Here is a 19,898-nt window from a genome sequence, read left to right as displayed (position 1 = left end):
TCTAGGCTCTGCCCCCTCCCCTTTCTCCAGGTGCACAAGTCTTTTTGATGTCATATCCAAGAGAGCCATCACTAAAATTATTATGGTTGCATAGCAACCTCAATGTGATAAATAACTGGTTTAAGACAGTCCTTAGCTGTGTATTTCTTTCCAAACAGGAGCCGAACAGTTTCCTACCACTGAACTCTTATAAATAAAACCCTTGAAGAAAAACATATGCAGTGTTTTAAGACTAAAGAAGTTTCTTTATTCAAATATCTTGTTATTTCTAGGCACTGTCACCAAATAACTGCACCAAGTTACCTTCAAGTATGCAGTATTCCAGCATTGTAACTTCTCTGCAAACAGGACACCAAGCCCTATCTTGTCTCCCCTGTTTGGATCATCAGTTAAAAAGCACAACAGAAATATTCTAAGTATGAAGGTAGAAATAAACTAATACTAGTAATCCAGCTGTAATTTCCAAAAGTGTTTTTTTATATAGTCAGCTACGTCTTCTCTACAGAAACAAAACTGAACATGGACAAAAACAAGTTATATATTCCCAGTTTATTTTATTTTCGTGGAATGCTAATTTAGTTACAATCTGGCAGTTCATAACTACTGAAATGTGACATTAATTCATCTCCAATGCTTCAGAACTCTCTTGATTTATATAGTTTTAAAACAATCTTATTTTACAATAGTTGAGGTCTCTGGTGGTTTTTAAGCTCTGATGCTTAAGCACACAGCAAGCTACAAACCTTAGGTTTTATATTTATACATATATTCTATGTATTCAGACAACTGCTGTAAGTTATCTATAATTTAATATTTATAAAAAGTGCATATTCTGGTACATATGCACATCTAGAAACACACTTTTACTACTGCCTCCCTTTTATAAAAAGCTGCACAACATACAGCCATATTAATCCCACTTACTGCTATTAAAATCCTTTACTATCTTTGTTACACAATTTCAACTATCCATTACCTCAAACTGAATGTAGGTATTTCTATGTATATTTTCTCCTAAAGAAAAAAATCCTCCCTATTCCTTTAAGAAGCTTTAAATCATGCATGTTTAGTAAACAGTCACTTTAGCATGGATTTTAGAATCCTAGACAGTGTAAAATCTACTTCTGGAAAACGTCTGTCTGTATATTTAATTTCTTCTTTTAGTTACAAAAAATATATAGGATTGAAACATACTGAATACATGCATCTCTCAAAGTGGCTATATTCTAGCCTTATAGATAAATTAAAAAAGTACACCCCTGCTAACAGGATGCAAACATGGCCTCAAATAGGCCACTACCTGTATTTAATAGAGCTCATCACATTAAAAAGTTCAAGTGAGCTGTTCTCTCAAGATGGTGTCAAAAGACCGAATAGCATGATATATTTATATTCAATGTACAAAGGTGAGTGCACAGGCCTAGTGCCATTTAATTATTCAATACTTCCAAGGCTTCTAGGCTTTGCCTCTGGTGATACAAGTCCTGAAATGATCCAAATCATAGTTAAAGTTGAAAATTGCTTTTTTAATACACCATAAAAGCAAGTTGTGTTTAAAAGAAAAATGTACACTGAAGAACTTAAGTACTCACTGAAACAACTGTACAAAACTATTATAGATACAGAAAGAAATAATGGTGGACTTAACTTCAAAACACAAGTAACACTTGTTAACAAATGTAAAAACCTGCTTTGTTTTAATTCTTCTACCAAGTAAGAATTTGCAGCTGTTCAGAACAAGTAAAATTCAAATCACCTCACAATGTTTACATTTAAAGTTCTTTTATACAGTGCAAACGTTTAAGACAGAATAACTTCCCAGTGAAACAGGTGACACTACTTGGTGCCACTCTTCTAAAGATTCTTCTTTCAATAAGTCTATTTACACATTAAGCTAAAGGTTCACTCTATATGCTTTGAAGTTTGCTGAATATCAGCAGAAAAATGTGAACTAGCAGCAGTTGTATTACAAATATGTGATGGTTACTTTAACGAATGCATAAAGTTTTCAAGACTGTATTCAGTGTCATACTGCTCTTGATCCCATAGTTCTCCAAGGTTTTCGAGCACTGATTTCATTGATGCTTTCCCAGAAGAGGTAGAGGTATCTGCTTTTTCAGTTTTCCCATCCTTTGCAAAAGAAAAAAAATAATACAGTTAATATACAGAATAATGTTTTCAGGAATCTAACAAATACTTCCAAGTCTGATGATTCTTTTGGGGAAATATCACTTCCTCCTGTTTTTCAGAGAGCTGTCTACTATTCATCAGTCCAACTTAAAGCATTCATGTGATAAAATTTTACATTTCAAAGCAAAGCTTTTCCCTAAGCTTACTCTATTTTTGGTAGGTATTTGTAAAAATGTTTCTTTACCTTGTCAAGAGTGAACAGATCAAGAAGCTGTTCTGTTCCCATGCTCTGTAAGCTTGCATTTTCTTGGCTAATCACTGTATTTGCAATATTCATTTTGAACTTTTGAAGACCCATGATCTTCTCCTCCAGAGTTCCCCTGGTTATCAGGCGATACACATTAACAACACGTTTCTGAAAGAAAAAAAGCACACTTAGCTATGAAGTATCATCTCAGGTATTCAGGAGAGCATAAGCGTTCAGTGTTCATCATGGACAGTCTAGAAGCAGTTTGGCTTGGAGTTACATGAAAAGAATATGCCAGTGGATTGTAGAGGCATCTTCAACTGACCTCTGAACTTTGGAAGATTTCACTGCTTTTTACAGCTGAAAGGAAGACTAACAGCAGTCATTCTTTCCCTGTCCAAGCATAAAAGAAGGACAACCCTGTGGGGCTTCCCTTCAGTTCCTTGCCTCAGTCACATCTTTTCCTCCCCCGAAAGGGTAATTCTGTCCTGGCCTCTCCTCAGCAGCTCAGGAAGTACAGAGAAGAAGGCATACCAATTTGGAGACAGATTAAGAATGTACACTCTTCAGCATCTGGCATATTTGAAGAAATCAGCATGTACAGAAGCTTGGCAGAAACCCACAGATGTCACTTTTTACAAACTACAATCCATCTCACCCACATTCAAGTTCAGCAAGAAAAAGAAAAAAAACAAGCCGCACTTATGGGAAATGAAGAGGTTTTCACCTGCCCAATGCGATGTGCCCGATCCATGGCTTGCAGGTCTCTCATTGGGTTCCAGTCATGTTCCACAAATACTACTGTATCAGCCCCTGTTAAATTAAGTCCCAATCCACCAACATGAGTGGTGAGCAAAAGAACATCTATAGATGGGTCATTATTAAACCTGCACACAAGAAAAAGTTAAATACGGTTAAGTTTCATTTAAATAAAGAATGTATGAGCCTCAACTGCTTTGAGGCAGACAAAAGAACAATTATGCACCATATAAATAATACAGTTCATTACAGTTGGCCCCATATGGTTACGAGGGGCTAACACATACCGGGAAACAATGGAATGCCTCTGACCAGCAGGTATGCTGCCATCTAGTCTTAAGTAAGTGACTGAAGGTAACTGAGGTCTGAGAAGGTCATGCTCCACTATATCCAGCATACTTTTAAGTTGACAGAAGATAAGTACTCTGTGCTGGGCCACGACAGCTTCTGTACCGCTTTCCGAAGATCCACCATTCCCCAAACCGCAGTCTAGCAGCAGCTTAAAGTAACAGAGCATGAAAGTGTATCATCAGAATGGCAGTAGATCTCATGTAAGTATTGACATTCATGGACTATCAAAAGTAAAAATGAGAGAAATAAACTACAGAAGGAAGCCTGTGATAGTCACTTAAATGACATAAGGCAAAGTTTGGCTTCACTGTCAAACTATGAAAAAATTAAGCATTGCCAGAAGAGTAATTTTCTTCATTTAGCTTTACTTACAGTAGAATTTAAGTAATACAATATAACTTTATCAAGGTAATAGTGTCCTGTATAATACATATGAGAAAAATTTTTCTGCAACCAGAAAGACAGAAATAAAACAAAATAAAAGTAAGGTTTCCAATATGGTAGCAAAAATTATGTAAACGTTATCACCTTGAAATAAGATTATGCTTCCCTTTCCCCTTTGAATTATCAGGAAAAATATACTTAGAACACCCTTGTACTCTTTTCTATTTGCTACTTAATGTTATTAAGAAGAGTTTTCATACTGTTAAAATCTTAAACAAAATCTTTTAAGTTATAACACCAGTAGAGACAAATTTAGAAAATTTAAAGGCACAGCCACATCTACTTACCTGTTTTAAAGCAGACAGCTTAGGTGCATGTTGGATATCTCGAAGGGATGAATTCTGAGCTGCAAGTTGCTCTGTAATTCTTTTATATTCCGGGTGTTGGGTTGTTAGCACTAAGGCTGGATGGTTGCATAGCTTCCGTAAGTATTGCAATGCCTTTAATTATTTAGGAAGTGAAGGTCAACAGTTAGCAAGAATGTAGCTCCAGAAAAAGGATGAACAAAATTGACTACAAGTACAGGGGCCACTCAGCCACATTTCATGAACTAGACCTTATGGTGTATTTTCATGAAAAGAAAGCTGGACATTTTCATTAAGAACACCTGTATTGCAAATTGTATCCAATAACTGTTACATGCAGAGTAATCTTGGTCCCTGTTGCAGGAGAAGTGCAAAGACTAACATGTCCCACACTTCCACCTGAGTGTGCAATAGAGGAGATGGGTTTGGGAGCACTGCAGAGCCTCTGAGAATTGTTGTTTCCAATTAGCCAAGACTTAATCTGCAATTCTGTAGGATCATAAACCTGCATAAATTCAGATCTAACCTTAAGGAAATTTTTTGTCCGTGTTTTAGAATCTTAATACTGTAGTATAACAGCTGATGAAGTCCAAATTACTTCTCCCTTCTTTTGAGGTTTTGCTCTTTCAGTAATCAGTTTTTACAAGGTCCACAAAACAGCTGAACACCAGTTGAGCAGATCACATTAAAAATACAGGAACAGTGTTATGCTTCTTAAGACACAAATCCATAATTTAAACATAACAGCTATATATCACATTCCAGGCAAATATTCTATTTAGATCATATTGCCACAAATGCTTAAGTTCAGTATTTTCATTTTAATTTATTAAACCCATAAATACAGTTATCAGAAGTGTATGTGCTAGGAGATAAAAATTACTGAAGCAATCTGTACCTGAAATACATGACCTGTAGCTTTAAGCTTTGGTTTTTCAGTTTCTTCATTCAGTGAGGAAACTGTTTCATCAATATCACATTTGGCACGAGACTTGGCAAAATCTTCATAAAGCTGAACCTGTAGACGAGGCCCCAGACAAGACAATGAATGTGTTTTCCCCAACAGAAAACAAACAGTCCTATTCAGAGTTCAGTCCCAAGTTAAAATTCTGAATTATCATACATCACGAAAGTTATTTCATATGCAACACAACAAACATTAATAACGGAATTGCCTGTCATCTGTTTTCTTTCAGCTTGGAAAGTATTATTTAAAAACAGCCTGCATATGCCTCGATGTTGTTCCTGAACAACAGAAATGCCAGAAATTAAACTGAAGAAATACTCTATTACAACTAGGCTAAAATTAGTTTAAGCACATAGCAGAAAACCCTTTTAGTCCTGCGGTCCTAGAGAAGGTCAGAGCTGACATCAAACTGACCCAGGAATACAGAATTGATTCCTTTGTGGTCTTAACTGTGCTGAAAAAACCAAATTGTCAGCCACTTTTTAAGCATACCTGTAGAGGACTGAGAATACAGTAATAATCTTGAATAATTTTGGGTGGGAGGTCTTGCAGCACATCCTCTTTCATTCTCCTTAGCAGGAATGGCAGGACTTGGCGGTGCAGTGCTTCCATTGCAAGAACCCCTAGTGAGGGCAACAGAAGCTGTATTTTAGAAGAAAAAAGATTTTCAAAACATTCAGCTCCCCCACAGTCTCTGATGTTGGAACTGACCACACTTTATTTTCACTAGCAGTTCTCATTTAAAAGGCTAGAACAAAAACCCCAATACTGAACATTTGATCCTTACCAGCCTCTTGTTCTCGACTGGAGCTTCGGGCATCCCTACTTGCCAGTATTGGTTTGCCGTAACGAGCTGCAAACTGGCGTTCAGTGCCCAAAAATCCCGGCATAAGGAAGTCAAACAACGACCACAACTCTAAGACGTTGTTCTGGACATAAGAAGAAACAGTTGATTAATTATTTTCAAAAGAAATAAATCCATACAAGTTATCAGAAAAACTTCCATACATATGTAATGCTGCCTATAAAACCCTACAAATCTAACACTTCAACACACTTCCGAGCTGCAGGAGCTTGGCAGCTGTTTCATCCACCTGAGTGACAGGAATACACCTACATGGACTTTAACATATAAATGGACTTTCTACTGTGTTGATGTCTTAAGCCACACCCTGAGTTCTTCTGGACACCAAAACCCAGGAGACACCAGTTATCTTAGTCCTGGATAAGACACACACTGCACAGAAGTCTTCAGGACAAAGCCCAAATCTGGAGTTCTCAGAACTGTTTCCTGCTAATTTCACTATCCCTGCCTGATACTTAAAGAACAAAGGAAGAGAAAGTCGAGCTGCCAACTTTTGAACACCTTTAGTACCGTGAAACCTGCACGCATTTCCCTATACCTGGGTTAACCAGGAAAGGAGAAAGATGTCACTTCAAGCATTTAGCAGCAAAAGGCTGTTTTACAATGTTTACTTTGAACAAAGTGATTGATAAAAGGTACAATAAAATTGACTGCAAGATAGGTCTTTCTTGCTTGTTTTCTACTATTCATCCAAAAAAAAAAAAAAAAAAGGCAATTACCTGGATTGGTGTCCCAGAAAGAATTATCCTGTAATTAGCAGTCAGCTGTTTTACTGCTTTTGACAGCTTTGTTTTTCCATTTTTTATTACATGGCCTTCATCAAGAATGCAGTAATTAAACTTAATATTTCTAGAAAAGAAGAACACAGACTTAAGTAGTATTTCAAATTCTAAGCTACTAAAAGCCTCCAAAAACAAGACCATTCTTACCTGAAGAAGTCGATGTCATTTCTTACAACATCATATGAAGCCACTATGAGATTGTGTCTTTTCACCTGGTGTTGCAATCTTAAGGAAAAAAAAAGGAGTTAAAGCACTCCTTTCATGTGTTATTATTTCAGCCTTTAGAAGTACCACCACAAGCTTTCCCATGCACTATGCGTCAGTAGTAAAGGGAATTGCAAAATCCTATGTGTGATATTTTACTCTATCCCAGGCATAAATGCAAGATTACCTTGCTCTCTCAGTAGGAGGTCCTGTGTAGTGCAATGGATTAAGATATTCTTTTGAGCAAAATTTGCCTACTTCATCCACCCAGTGTCCTGTGAGTGTAGGAGGGCAAACCACCAGGGAGGGAAGAGGAACACTGTCCACCAGTTTTGTTCTTGCATATTCCTGAGCCCTTTAAGAATACAAAAAAGGAGTTGGGAAAAAAAAATGGTTTTTGCAGACGAGGTAGGGTTGGAAGGGACCTCTGGAGGCCATCTGGTCCAACCCCCCTGTTCAAGCACAGCCACCTAAAGCCAGCTGCCCAGGACTATGTCCAGAGTCATTAGCACAGAGAAAACCTATCATTAAAGTCTAAGAATGTTGTTTAAGCTTACCTGAGGCAATGATCACCTGCAAGAATGCAAATGGATTGTAAAGTTTTTCCTAAGCCCATGTCATCACAAAGAATTCCATGAAGTTTGTATTTATTGAGAAATGCCAGCCAGTTCACTCCATCCTAAAATCAGAAAAAAGAAGAGTGCTTCAGAATTAAAAACTGGCTTTAGCTACTTATGCTTCAGTTCAAACATCCATACGTTCTATCATCCATCAGTGCCAAACTATGAGCTGGTTTCCCACCATAAATGCATCCACTACAGCCCATTCACTCAAAGTAGAGAGGATAAAGGGAAAAATGCAAATCTCTAAACAGTCCAGCAAGGCCTGGCTTTAGAGTGGTGAGCAGCCACAGTCAGCCTAAACAAGGCACAGCCCACTGGCCATTCCCTGAGAAAAATGGCAGAATCCAGGCAGGTGATAAATATCATTGTAACAGTGTAAGAAGCATGCATTACTTCATTCTTTCTTCCTTATTCAGGAGTCCAAGATATACACTGCACAACTAAAAAAACCAACAAGCAAAACACCCTCAAAAACCCCACATGCAAAAAGCCAATACTGGACAACTCCTACCACTCCATGAAATTGTATCAGACCGCAACTTACTGCTCTTCTAAAATAAAAGTACAAGCTGTTACCTGCTGGTATTTTCTGAGCTCTGCTTTGATTGGTACTGGAATTTCATAGTTTTCCAGTTTTTTCCCATCCAGTAATTGTTCCAGAAAGTGGCGTTCTTTAGCTTTCATTCTGATCAATTCTTCAGACATGTTTGGTGGATCTGGTATACCAGCCTAGGATAACATTTTTAAAGCAGCAATGTAAGGCCTACAGGACTTACACAGAGAAGAGAAAGTAAAACCTCATAACTAGTTTAGACATTTTAAACAGACAGACAGTAAAGATCTGCAATCTTTTCTACTGTACAAATCCAAACTCAGGATATATATACTGTATTTGTGCTATACTTGTTCGATTACTGGCAGGTCAACACATCCAGAGTGTGACAAATTCTGCCCTAAAAGGATACGCTGAAAAACTTGACACAAGAAGGAAAATTCTGGTCAAGCTTCTAAGACTGAGCTGTTCTACCTCTAATCAGAGAGTTTATCTGGCTAGCTAGAGAATCCTTTGACAATCCTTTCTCTTGAACCACAAGCTACCATCCAGTTTGATGGATTTTTCTCCTATTTAGTGGAATCATGTCTAAAGTGATACCAAAATCCATAGGATGATTTCAAGCAATTGGAAAGTGTTGGGAGAAAGAAAAACCCAAACCCCGCTTCAGGGTTTGTAGCAGCAGACCTTGGCTTCTTAGGTACTCTCCATATCAGGCCAGAAGCCCAAATACACCTGGGGGCCAAACATGCTCAGACATTCTTGTTTGCTAGTAATCTACACTAGCAGAAGTGGCAATGTTGTTTTCCCATCATCACATCTGTCACCCCAATTCTCTGGGCCACCTCCACCTTTACTTCGCTTTATTTCAAAAACCAGGTAACTAATCACTTACAGAGGGCTCTTGGCTACGAAAAACTATCAAATAATTCTACCATGTATGTGGTTAGTAAGGAAGGGACATGTTAGAAGTGCTCCAATAAGGTACTTAAGTGCATGTACACACACAGCAGCCTCCTCGTTCCTTCCTACTTACTTTTAGAACATATGTGCAGTATGAATACCATGATTGCTTATAAAACAGGACCAATTAAGTTGAACCATTTATCTTAGAATCCTTCTTGGAGTCATACTTTCATTTTTATGGTTGAAGCAATAATCAGTTTCAACACAGAAATGCAGAAAACTGAGTATAGCTAAGTTCTCCCAACTCACTTAATGCTACTGCTTCTAATTACTCACTATTAGAAACAAACCCAAAAATACAGATGAGAAGCTCCAAGCTTAATTCTGATCTCTACCCCTTTTACTTACCTGGCAGCTGAATTGAGGTCTTGCATTTTAGGTATGCATATAAAATTCCAACAATAAACATGGAATACTACATAGTTCTGTAACAAAACTTAAGAGTCTAAGTCACGCTTCAGGAACAGGAAATTCAAAGAGCGGAAAGGTTTTTTTGTTCTAATACCACCACTGTAACTACTGAAAAATGTAAAACTTCATCTTATGATATATCTGTAAGACTACCCAAAAAAGTCTTTCCATGCAAAAAAACAATACAACTGTATTCACAGAACACCACTCTGGGAGGTTTTTTTTACATAATGTATGTGCGAAGCTCTGAAATTACTTTATTATCAAGTTCTCACAGACAATCTGTAGTGGTTTAGCTGGACACCAGGTGCCCACCAAAGTATCTCTATCGCTCCCCTCTACAACTGGACAGAAAGAAAAGGTATAAGCAAAGGCTCATGAGTTTTGAGATAAGGATGGGGAGAGGTCACTCACTGATTAGACCCAGGCAAAAGAGGCTTGACTTGGAGAGATTAGTTTAACTGATTACAAATCAAATCAAAGTAGGGTAATGACAAGTAAAGGTAAATCTTCCCTCTTCCTTCTTCATTGGCCTTGGTGTCCACAGGGCTGTTCCTCTCACATTCTCACTCCTCTCTGACTGCAGTTTTCTTTAACTTTCTTAAATACATTATCCCAGAGGCACTACCACCATCACCAACAGGCTCAGCCTTGGCCAGCAGCAGGTCCATCTTGGAGCTGGCTGGCATTGGTTCCATCGGACATACTGGAAGCTTTTAGCAGTTCCTCACAGAAGCCACCCCTTATGGCCCCTGCTCACCCAAAACCTTGCTGTGCAAACCCAATACACAGCCTCAAAAAAAGATCACTTAATAAAGGGTATCCCAAAATTCTCTTGTCCCAATCAATCCATGACCTACTCTTTCACTGCCATGCCTTCAACTCCTCTACAGTTAATTTAAATTCCTTGTTTTGGCCACCTAACATTTTTAATTGCTAGCATTCAAAACCCTGTTGCACAACAATATTAGTATTTTCTCTCATTATTAACCTGCTTCACTCTTTGCATATTTAATATAGTTCAGTATCTGATACTGAACTTCCTTAACCAAAAAGGGAAATTCTAAGGCACTTCCCTAGTAACTGTGCAAAAGAAATATGACATGATTGTGCATATGCATGCAATTAACAGAACAAGTATGCTATGTCTTTAAGAGATGGTTACTAAATTCTATTAAAATAGCTTTTAAAACCCCCAAAACCTAAGCTGTGTGTACTCCACAGGACTGTGTTTAAGGTGCATATAAAGAAGGGCAATGGTGCCAACGGCAGTGGAATGAACATGCCAGAAATCAATTTCTTCTTTGCTTACTTTCAACTTCAACATTTCAGTGTAAGCATACAGAAAAATTAAGTGCTCCTGTTATGGCAGACAGCTAGTTATCAGATGCTAAGGTTCTATTATGTTAAAAATATAATAAACCCATTGACAACTGGTTCTCATTATTACCACGGAAATGTATTCTAAACTGTCTTCTATTACCATCTGGTGGTCAATTTACTTAGAAGCATTGTAGCCCTTGATACACAACATTAAAAAGTGTCTGAGGTGTGAACACTGTAGTAGAAGTGAAAAACTGAAGCAAGTCTGTACTGATGAAACTCTACTGCATCATAATACACACTATTTGGCCCAAATACATAGGGCAGGGCATTTTGATTTTAATAACTAGAAGTGAGAGACTCTACTTACATCCACATTATTTCTATTGTTATTTTGTTTTTTCCTTTAAAAGCAGTACTGCTTTTATGCATTTCTCTTGACCACATACACAGCAATATACATATGTAGGGAGAGTGCACATGTAACTCCTAAAACTTTTGAGCCCAAACTAACAAAACAAGCACTGCACACAAAATAAATAAATATACCCTTTAACTTTGTGTATACAGTTAAATGAGCTTCTTATAAGGAGATATTTTCACATTTAGACAATTGCTAACACAGGGTCCAATTTTGCTCATTTCACTTATAAAGAACATTTCTATTATGTGATATGGACTCCAGATGTATAATACCATTTACTCATTCAGCATTTAATAAGCCAGAAGCCTGGACTTTGCAGTTGGTGAAAAGGTGAATACAGGATAGTTCATACACTCAATATACTTAGAGTTTGAGCTTACCTCAAGAGGCATTAGTCTAATTAACGTTGCAAAGCACTGAGTAGCCATAAAACGTACGCTGTTTGTCTGATCACTCATTCTACCCAGAACTGGGACCACTAGAAGAACAATGTATGGAACAATACCAACATCCAGCTGCTCCATTACACCTGGATCAGTTATTAAGGAAATAGTTTTTAGCAGTTCAGGACTGTCTGACAAATATATACCCAGCAGATTTCACACTCAATAGGGAAAAGTCATTAATATGTTACATTCAGATGAATAAGACTTCCAGTAACAAAGCAATGCAGAAGCAGGGAAATCTGATCTACCCAATTACATTTAGCCCACTGATGGTTTGAGAAACTGAACCACCTCCGCCAAACCTTCATCTGATGGATAAAATAAGGGCAATGGAAATGAAAGTTTATTCTGTTTCATTCCACAGGAGGAAAACAGCTTAATAATTTATTTAATTCCTCTTCTTTTTTTTTTTTTTTCTGGCAACAGTTTTTGTTCATCCAAATTAAGCAATAGCAAAGAAGCTTCTGTGTTTCTGAATCCTCAAGCAAGGATACATGCCAGTGCTTCAATTGCACCTTCTTGTTTGGTGTTGTCATCTATTGCTCCCAGCCATGGCAGAACTTTCTCTAGAAAGATATTCATTGTTTCCATGGTAGCTATTTTGCTCATAACACCCACACAGCGGGAAGCCATGTGTCTCACGGCAGTGCTGGGATGTTGAAGGCACATGTAGAGATGAGGCAAATGCTGTATTAACTGAACAGAGAAAAGGGTGGGGGAGAAAAGGTTAATATGAATTATAAACAAATTAGTGATTTTTTTTAACTAAACAGTCTTTTTAAGTCATTTAAGAATGCTTGAAGTGGTTCCTTTATAAGACGTAATTGCTTAAAAGTAAAAAATAGTTTCAGAAGGAACAGGCAACTGAACTTTGAACAAGTATTACTCCCTAATGCAGTTAAAATTTAGACTAAAAAAAGAACTAGTAGTTTAGTCCAAATGAAAATTAAAGAAGTCCTTAGTTGGCAAGGATGTGTTTCACACTGAAAATACTAAATACTCAGAACTTTTTATTAAAAAAAAATTATCACTTAAATACAGACACAGATTTAAGAATTCATTCCAGCTAGCAGATTTGTCCTAGACTCATTCCATTTGTGTTTAGGCTGATGAATTATTCATGTTAGGAGTCTCATTAATTCTGTGTGACAAGGAAGACAGTCAGAAGGAAATCTGCATCTTCCCAATGGGGTGTGTACCTATGTCTTTTTTTCCCCTTCAGTATTAATACACTTTTATATCAAGTATCTTAAACAGATGCTCAGATTTTTCCTGGTGTGAAAGTCCCCAGGTATGAGCTCTGATGAACCACTCTCCTTGACTTTCTAGATTTTTTTAAACCTGCATACAGTATTAACTCTCTCAAAACTGTAACTACACACCATACATATGCATACATATAAAACACACAGATATTAAAGAAAGCCTTTCCATGTTATATTCTAAAAGCACTCAAAACCATTTTAGTAGTTTATTTAAATAGGTAAGAAAATTCCACATCAATCTTCTCCATCTGCTCAGAATTCTACAGCCATTCATTTTATCCATCCTTTCCAGAATTCTGGCCTACTTATTCCTTGCATGGGAGCCTTGTCATGTATTTTTATCATCGTGTTGCCCTTCTCTATGCCTCTTCCAGAGCTACTCTACTTATTCTGAAATATGGTATTGCAGATAGGCTAGTACTGACAACTGTGTTCAGATGCAGGCATAAGGATGATTTTACTGCTCCATTTCTTTAACTTTTTTTTTAACCAGTACTTTACATTCACCTGATACTTTCACAGAGCCATCCTAACTCCAGGATCTCTCTCCTGAGTAGAAACATTCAGTTCAAAGAAAGAAATAATTTTTTAAATAATCAAATCCAGTCTAATTGGCGGTAAACTGAAGTTTCCCATAATTTTTGCATTGTCTGCACAGGCAGCCTTTCTGACAACCTTCAGCCTGTTACACGGTAGTCAGGCAGTAAACCATCTTTATCACTACCATTTTGCTCCCACTCCAGCCACAGAAAATACATGTCAGACTTAATTATAAGTCAAATCATTTCAGTCAACCACATAGTGAAGCATAACCACATATTTATCTATACTTTCATTACAAAGAGAAGGCATTCTATTATCAGTCTGTTCTCCAGTTTTAGGAAATACAGAACTAAAATAAAGCAAAGCCAAGATGCTGCTGTCCATGCAATGAAATAGCATAAGTATTATCATAACTCAAAGTTCAGACACAATCTTGTTTGGACATCTCATCCGAAAAAGAATAGACCAAGGCTAAATTGTAGGTAGCTGTTTGCTTTTGTGGTTTATTCTACAACCTGCACAAATACAGAATTAAATATTGTACAGAACACAGGGTAAAAAAAGCTTTGCAACTGCATAGCTTAACTACTGAAGGCTATGTCTTCAGTTAATCAAGAGCAGGATACAAGACTGAGAACAGGCAGGCTAATGAGGGACTAAAAGCACTATTTGAGCAAAATTAGAACACCTAAAACGAAGCCTTACAAAACAAAAATTTAAAACAGTTGCAATGAACAGACTGAAGTGTTTTATACAAAAGTTGATTACCAGGGGATGTAGCTGAGTATCCATTGAAGCTGCTGTTGTTTCAAAAACCTGCAAGGAATTTACCAGCTCCTGGGCAGGAGCATCTCCTTTTTCCAGTAATGACTTTCGATCTGGTAAAAACAGAAAAGGTGTTGTTCAGTTTAAGTCTGACACGCTGCCCCCAGCCTACCTGCCCTCCCAGTTTAAATCAGAAGTGTAGTTACCAAAATTATTTATGTGAATGTTGTTCCGTAACGAACCAACCATTGCATCCCAGAGATGTGGTAATCCTGTTGCCATTTCAGCACCAAAGTGTTTAGCTATAGTAGATAAGGCAAATTCAGCTCCTCTTCTCTGTACAACGTAAGGTTTCTGAGCCTAGAATTAAGCAATTTATCAAAGCAGTGAGGACAGACACATTTAAAAATAACAATTATTTTCAAGGAAGCTCCTATTAGATAGGCATTCAACTCAACTTATACCTGACACTACATGTGCTGATTGTTTTCTTTTCCCAAGTTAGTTACCTCATTCTTTACACAGGTAAAAAAAAAAAAAAAATCTTTTATAGCACATTATTTAAACCAAATTTGAGATTTGGTTTTTGCTGACACAGGTCCATTTTTGCAAGATATTTTCCAACTTGTTCCAGTTCCAGAACCTCAGATATTGCCAGTACAGTGACACCAAGTACAGTAGCAAAACTTATGAAAAACAATCCTTGCTTTGTTATTAAGCCCCCCCTCTTTCTCCCACTCTCTTTGTAAAACAAAAATGATAAAAACCAGTAACAAATCAAGAACAAAATCCACAACACTTCAGGAATCACAGCCTTGACTAGGATCTTATTAAAACACACTGAAATTTTAAATTAATAAAGTGGTAGCAAAAAAGTTTAGAATATTAAGTGTGGAAGTTGCACACACATTCTAAAGCCAGCCACATTTCAATTACTGGTTTAAATTCTTCAGAGGCATCCAGCATGCATCAAGGTTACTGGCACAGGTAACAGGACACAATCACAGCAGTTTGTGGAAATCCATTTGCATGAATTTATATTGATATTTGTATTCTATAGTAAATATAAAGTTTCAGGAGTTATCAGTTTTCTTAATGACACACTGAAGATTTAAAACATTAAACATGTTGTTTGTATCACAAAACTTATTATCAGCTCAGTTCTCTCACAAAGAGATCCTGAGCATCCCTATAATAGTGATATCAATTCCAGTGATTTCAAAGTAACAGAAGGGAGGGGTGGCTGTGAAGTTGCACATTCAAACTTCAGTGTATGTACCTCATCGAGTTCTGTAGGAATGCTTCCACTGCTGCCTGCGGGCAGATCTGCAATAGGGGCTTTTGGAGCTTTTGGAGTAGGACCTCGCCGACTTGTGATGGCAAAAGCAGCTTTCTGATGTCTGTAGAGTGTAATTATTCCCCTGTGCTTTGTAACTGTGTGCTGCATCCCATCTTTATCAGAGTTGGGCCCTAAAGGTGGAGAGAACAGCTGTCAACGATTTAAGCTGCAGTTTAACACATTGGCAGAAGCGACAGTCACCTGTAAGTCACCTGCTGACTGTGCTTTAAAAAAAGCCCAACTTTTTCCATCCTTGAGGACAATGGCACTTCAGTACAGAATACAGTTATTCTGTTAAGAGCACAACAGACTTGGAATGAAAAATCAAAGCGTGCAAACCACCACACAAATTCTTATTCAGTGAGAAGCATGGGTAACAAACTTCATTCAAATATAAGAAGTTTGCACAATTTTATTTCATATAAAAATGAATTATGTTCTAAAGTTTAGACAAACTTACGTTCTATGTCCTTTACAAACAGTTCAATACTTGATATCAATACCATGATACAGTAACAGATGTCATCAGTATCTCTGGATTTGTTCATGTTTCTATTTATACTAAAGAGCTTCTTTTATAATCATATAATGTTATTCTACTCTGAGATGGAGGACATTCATAAAGAAAAAGTACAATGTACAATGGTCAAGCCTTAAAGCAGGTGAGAATCTTTGAGTATTAAGACCTTAATTTGTGCTGTTCATTCAATGCACACATTTGCAGTGTGGGACAGCCACTTAATGAATCCATGTCCACTTCATGTACAGGATTATTTGTTCATTTCGACCACTGTCCTCATCTTTTTTTTATCATACTATTAACCTATGGAATGTAACAAGTTACTTTTTTTAACAGGCTACTCTAATTCCCATACTTACTTACTTTCAAAGAAAAGCTTCATAACATATACAAGCAAAAGATGATCAGAAGTGGACAATGTCAATAACTGAAAATTGGAACTGAAGTCTTTTATACATATATGTTCTGAAAACAATACACATTAGTTGCACACAAATTTAGTTTAAAATACCTAAATAAAACCATTACTAAAAAAAACTCAGTTGCTGGCATTTTAAAATCACTGAAAACAAGACTCACTCAAATACTCATTTTAACAGTTCAGAAATAAGCACAGACATTTTTAGAATGATGACACTCTCAGACATCATACCTTTTGAGTTTTCATGGCCACTCTGAGGCTGTGCAGGACATGCTGCTAGTGGGGTAAGATGTGGATCCACACAGAGGGAGTTGCACAGATTCTTTATAATCTTTGAGTTGGGACAGGGAGATCTTGTTGTACACTGCTGAAGCAACTTTGCTATACACGAAGCCACATAGTTTTGTACAAGTGTATTCTCTTCTTTTTTGATAGCTTCCATTAAGGGTTTTATAACAGGATTTAGTTTTTCTGGAAGCTGCTGCAAGTTCACAACGGCACAAGCAGTAAATGTGTGCACTCGCAGATGCAGCACTTGCCATTCTTGGTTTGTTTCTGTAACAGTCATTTGGACCTGCTGTCGCTTACTGTCCAGCTGCTGTAGAACTTTAGGATTCAAAGTAAAGGATGATGTCACTTCATTGAAAACAGAAGTAACCTAAGAAAAGGGAAAAAAAATTATAAATTTGTTTCATTTACTGTAAAACAGGATATCCTCTCATGGCAGAATGAGTCACTTGAACAAATATCTCCATTTTTTTCAGCAAATAACAAGAAATGCTCCAAGATGTAGTTTCTAGAATCTTGAACTGCAGTTCAAAGGGAGAAATCAGGCATCTTATCAGAACTTCAAGTCTAGTTTCCCAAAAAGCAGCTTATGTACTCCAAGTTTAGGTTGTCCCACATCTACCAGTTCTATCCAGATATTCTGGAAATATGTAGGCAGGTGACAGGTAAGCAAAGGAGAATGTGAATACAAGAATCTAAAAAGGATGTGGAAGGCCTCATGCATGAACAAGTTGTTTCTAAGATGATTCTCTTTTGAGGAAAGAGATTGGGATAGAAATCTGAGGAAGAAAAAAAAAATCAGCACAACAGAGTAGTTGCAGGACTTTCCATATGCTTCCCCACTCAGTTGACTACTGTTTCCTGTTAAAGATTTGAGATTAAAAGGAGATTAAGAGGTCAGAGGCAGGGTCCTACGTCACCTAGAATTTCCAGTTTATTCACTAGTCTTTTGACAGTGGTTTTGAAGGGGTTCCAGCCTGCTTTGGTTTCTTCTGTGTGGATTTCAATACTGAATCCACACACCTGGAATCACTTTTTTGTCCTGTTAAGTATGTACCTTGCACTGCACTCGATTTTTGTCAGACTGTAAACACCACAGGGGAAACAGCAGAGTTCCTATACACATCCTTTGACATGAGATATGTAAAGTCACCACATTATTTCTGAAAGTTATTGTCTATGTAATAATTATGCTGAAGATGTATTTTGAGACAAGAATAGGTTTGAAGGAAGGGCAGGCATGCCTCTACTTACCAGTTCATTAGCTTGATCTATTGTAAACACACTGCAGTTTACTCTGTTTCCAATGTCAATGTGTGCATCAGCTAACAATGAGATGAGTTGTTTACATTCATTTTGCATTCTGGTAAAAGGAACAGCAATTTCATCATAATAGAGATGTTCAGAAAGGACCCCAAGTAAACGAGGCTGCACACAAATAGCCACAGTTGAACACTCCTGTAACAGGAAAAAGACATAGTTTGCATTTGTGAGTAATCACAACTTCTTTTGTTCAATTTTGGTGCTAAACATCTCAATCTAGCTACAAAAATCCAGTTGCCAGAGGAACCATTAACATTCATAACCCAGAATATTAAAGATTAGGAACAAAACCTTCAGTCTCCTGCTTGAAACGATACTGAATAGAGGAAAGACAATCACCTTAAAATAATGACCCTGGATAACATGCATCTTGAGAATAAACTTATTTGTAGAAAAAATGTGAACATATTTACTGATTCATAATTCTGACAGTTGGCATTTACCTACTGAGTACTGTATTCCTCCATTGTCTAAGAATCAAGATTTTAGTATTTAGATGTATAAATACCATTTTAGCATATCAACCAAAATCTTATTTCAAGCTAAGTAGCACATGGCAAGCAGTGGATTGAGATAGTAAGTAAAATTTATTTTTGCTGCAGAAACATCCTACCTTTTGCAAGGCTGCCCACTCAGAGATTACTAACGCAACACTAATCCTCTGCAAGGCAGATTTAGAATTCAAGTGGAAGAGCAGGAGCTGAGCTAATGATTCAGCTGGCTTTATTTCTTGAGTAACAGTATTTACACCTGGGTCACAAATGCAGCAACAAAGCGCTCCCAGCAACCTGACAAGAGGGAAAAGAACAGTCACTTCAGTGTTACAATTACTCTGCAATTATCGATTAAAAATTAAGATGCAAAAACAGTCCACATTATTAGATTTTGGCAAGGCTGCTATACATAATGAAAAAATACATTGCTTTTAAGTATCTTTTTCATATTTCCAGTAAACTGACTTTGCTGCCATCATCCGAGCACGCATGACAACATAATCCCTTGTTGCTGGATCTTCTGCAATGCTGTCTGCCCCAGCAATGTATTCCTGAATCACCTCCTTATTCTGGGTTTGACCTTGACGCAGTTTAGCACCTGCCTTTTCCTGTGGAGAAAAGGAGAGGTTACAAGTAAGAATGTTTGTAATAAAAACGTAACACTCCCAGTAACCACAGTATCATGCAAAAGTTGGACTAAGACAGAACGCTTCTTTGGTAAGAGACTTCTTAAAGTAGTCAATACTTTAAATCACCTCTCCACTACTAGCATTCTATGGCCCTGTTAAATGTATGCTGCATTCCTTGACTATAACATTAAGACTAATACTCAACATATAGCTGGTAAACACACAGAGGAAAAAGGAAACATCTTCCAGCATGTTTTCAGAAATAACACAATGCTTGTAGATTTAGCTCAGTCCTGCAAACAGATGGCTTTGAAACCATGTAAATAAAGACTTCTTGAAGTATTCACATAGAGCACCCTGCATGGTAGAACTTTATTCTCATGGATATCTGACAAGAACTCTTTTGTTCTACACAATTGAGGTTTGTAAGACAGTTGACATTTCAGAGTCCTAGAAAGGTATCACCACTCCCTTCTAACACCCTTAGAATACATTCTCATATACAGCTAAG

General features: G+C 37.2%; 1 protein-coding gene across 1 annotated transcript in view; it reads right to left on the bottom strand.

Annotated features, from left to right (window-relative positions):
* Positions 1-534: 534 nt before the first annotated feature.
* The window catches only part of BTAF1 (B-TFIID TATA-box binding protein associated factor 1), a 44,608-nt gene continuing 25,244 nt past the window's right edge, over positions 535-19,898 (bottom strand). Inside the window, exons 17-38 of the mRNA XM_050334705.1 lie at positions 19,224-19,366; positions 18,878-19,052; positions 18,196-18,399; positions 16,885-17,311; positions 15,653-15,843; positions 14,580-14,733; positions 14,377-14,486; positions 12,295-12,496; positions 11,735-11,883; positions 8,254-8,406; positions 7,612-7,733; positions 7,242-7,409; positions 6,998-7,075; positions 6,788-6,917; positions 5,991-6,132; positions 5,696-5,826; positions 5,135-5,254; positions 4,219-4,371; positions 3,424-3,635; positions 3,105-3,264; positions 2,375-2,545; positions 535-2,130 (exon numbers count right to left, since the gene is read on the bottom strand). Of these exons, the coding sequence (XP_050190662.1) occupies positions 1,984-2,130; positions 2,375-2,545; positions 3,105-3,264; positions 3,424-3,635; positions 4,219-4,371; positions 5,135-5,254; positions 5,696-5,826; positions 5,991-6,132; positions 6,788-6,917; positions 6,998-7,075; positions 7,242-7,409; positions 7,612-7,733; positions 8,254-8,406; positions 11,735-11,883; positions 12,295-12,496; positions 14,377-14,486; positions 14,580-14,733; positions 15,653-15,843; positions 16,885-17,311; positions 18,196-18,399; positions 18,878-19,052; positions 19,224-19,366 (3,642 nt within the window). The 3' untranslated portion in view covers positions 535-1,983. The remainder of the gene's footprint in view (positions 2,131-2,374; positions 2,546-3,104; positions 3,265-3,423; positions 3,636-4,218; positions 4,372-5,134; positions 5,255-5,695; positions 5,827-5,990; positions 6,133-6,787; positions 6,918-6,997; positions 7,076-7,241; positions 7,410-7,611; positions 7,734-8,253; positions 8,407-11,734; positions 11,884-12,294; positions 12,497-14,376; positions 14,487-14,579; positions 14,734-15,652; positions 15,844-16,884; positions 17,312-18,195; positions 18,400-18,877; positions 19,053-19,223; positions 19,367-19,898) is intronic.

This window comes from Myiozetetes cayanensis, unplaced genomic scaffold (assembly GCF_022539395.1).
Source record: "Myiozetetes cayanensis isolate MyiCay16 unplaced genomic scaffold, myiCay2020 scf10, whole genome shotgun sequence".
NCBI lineage: Eukaryota > Metazoa > Chordata > Aves > Passeriformes > Tyrannidae > Myiozetetes > Myiozetetes cayanensis.
This window is presented reverse-complemented; position numbering and strand designations above follow the sequence as displayed.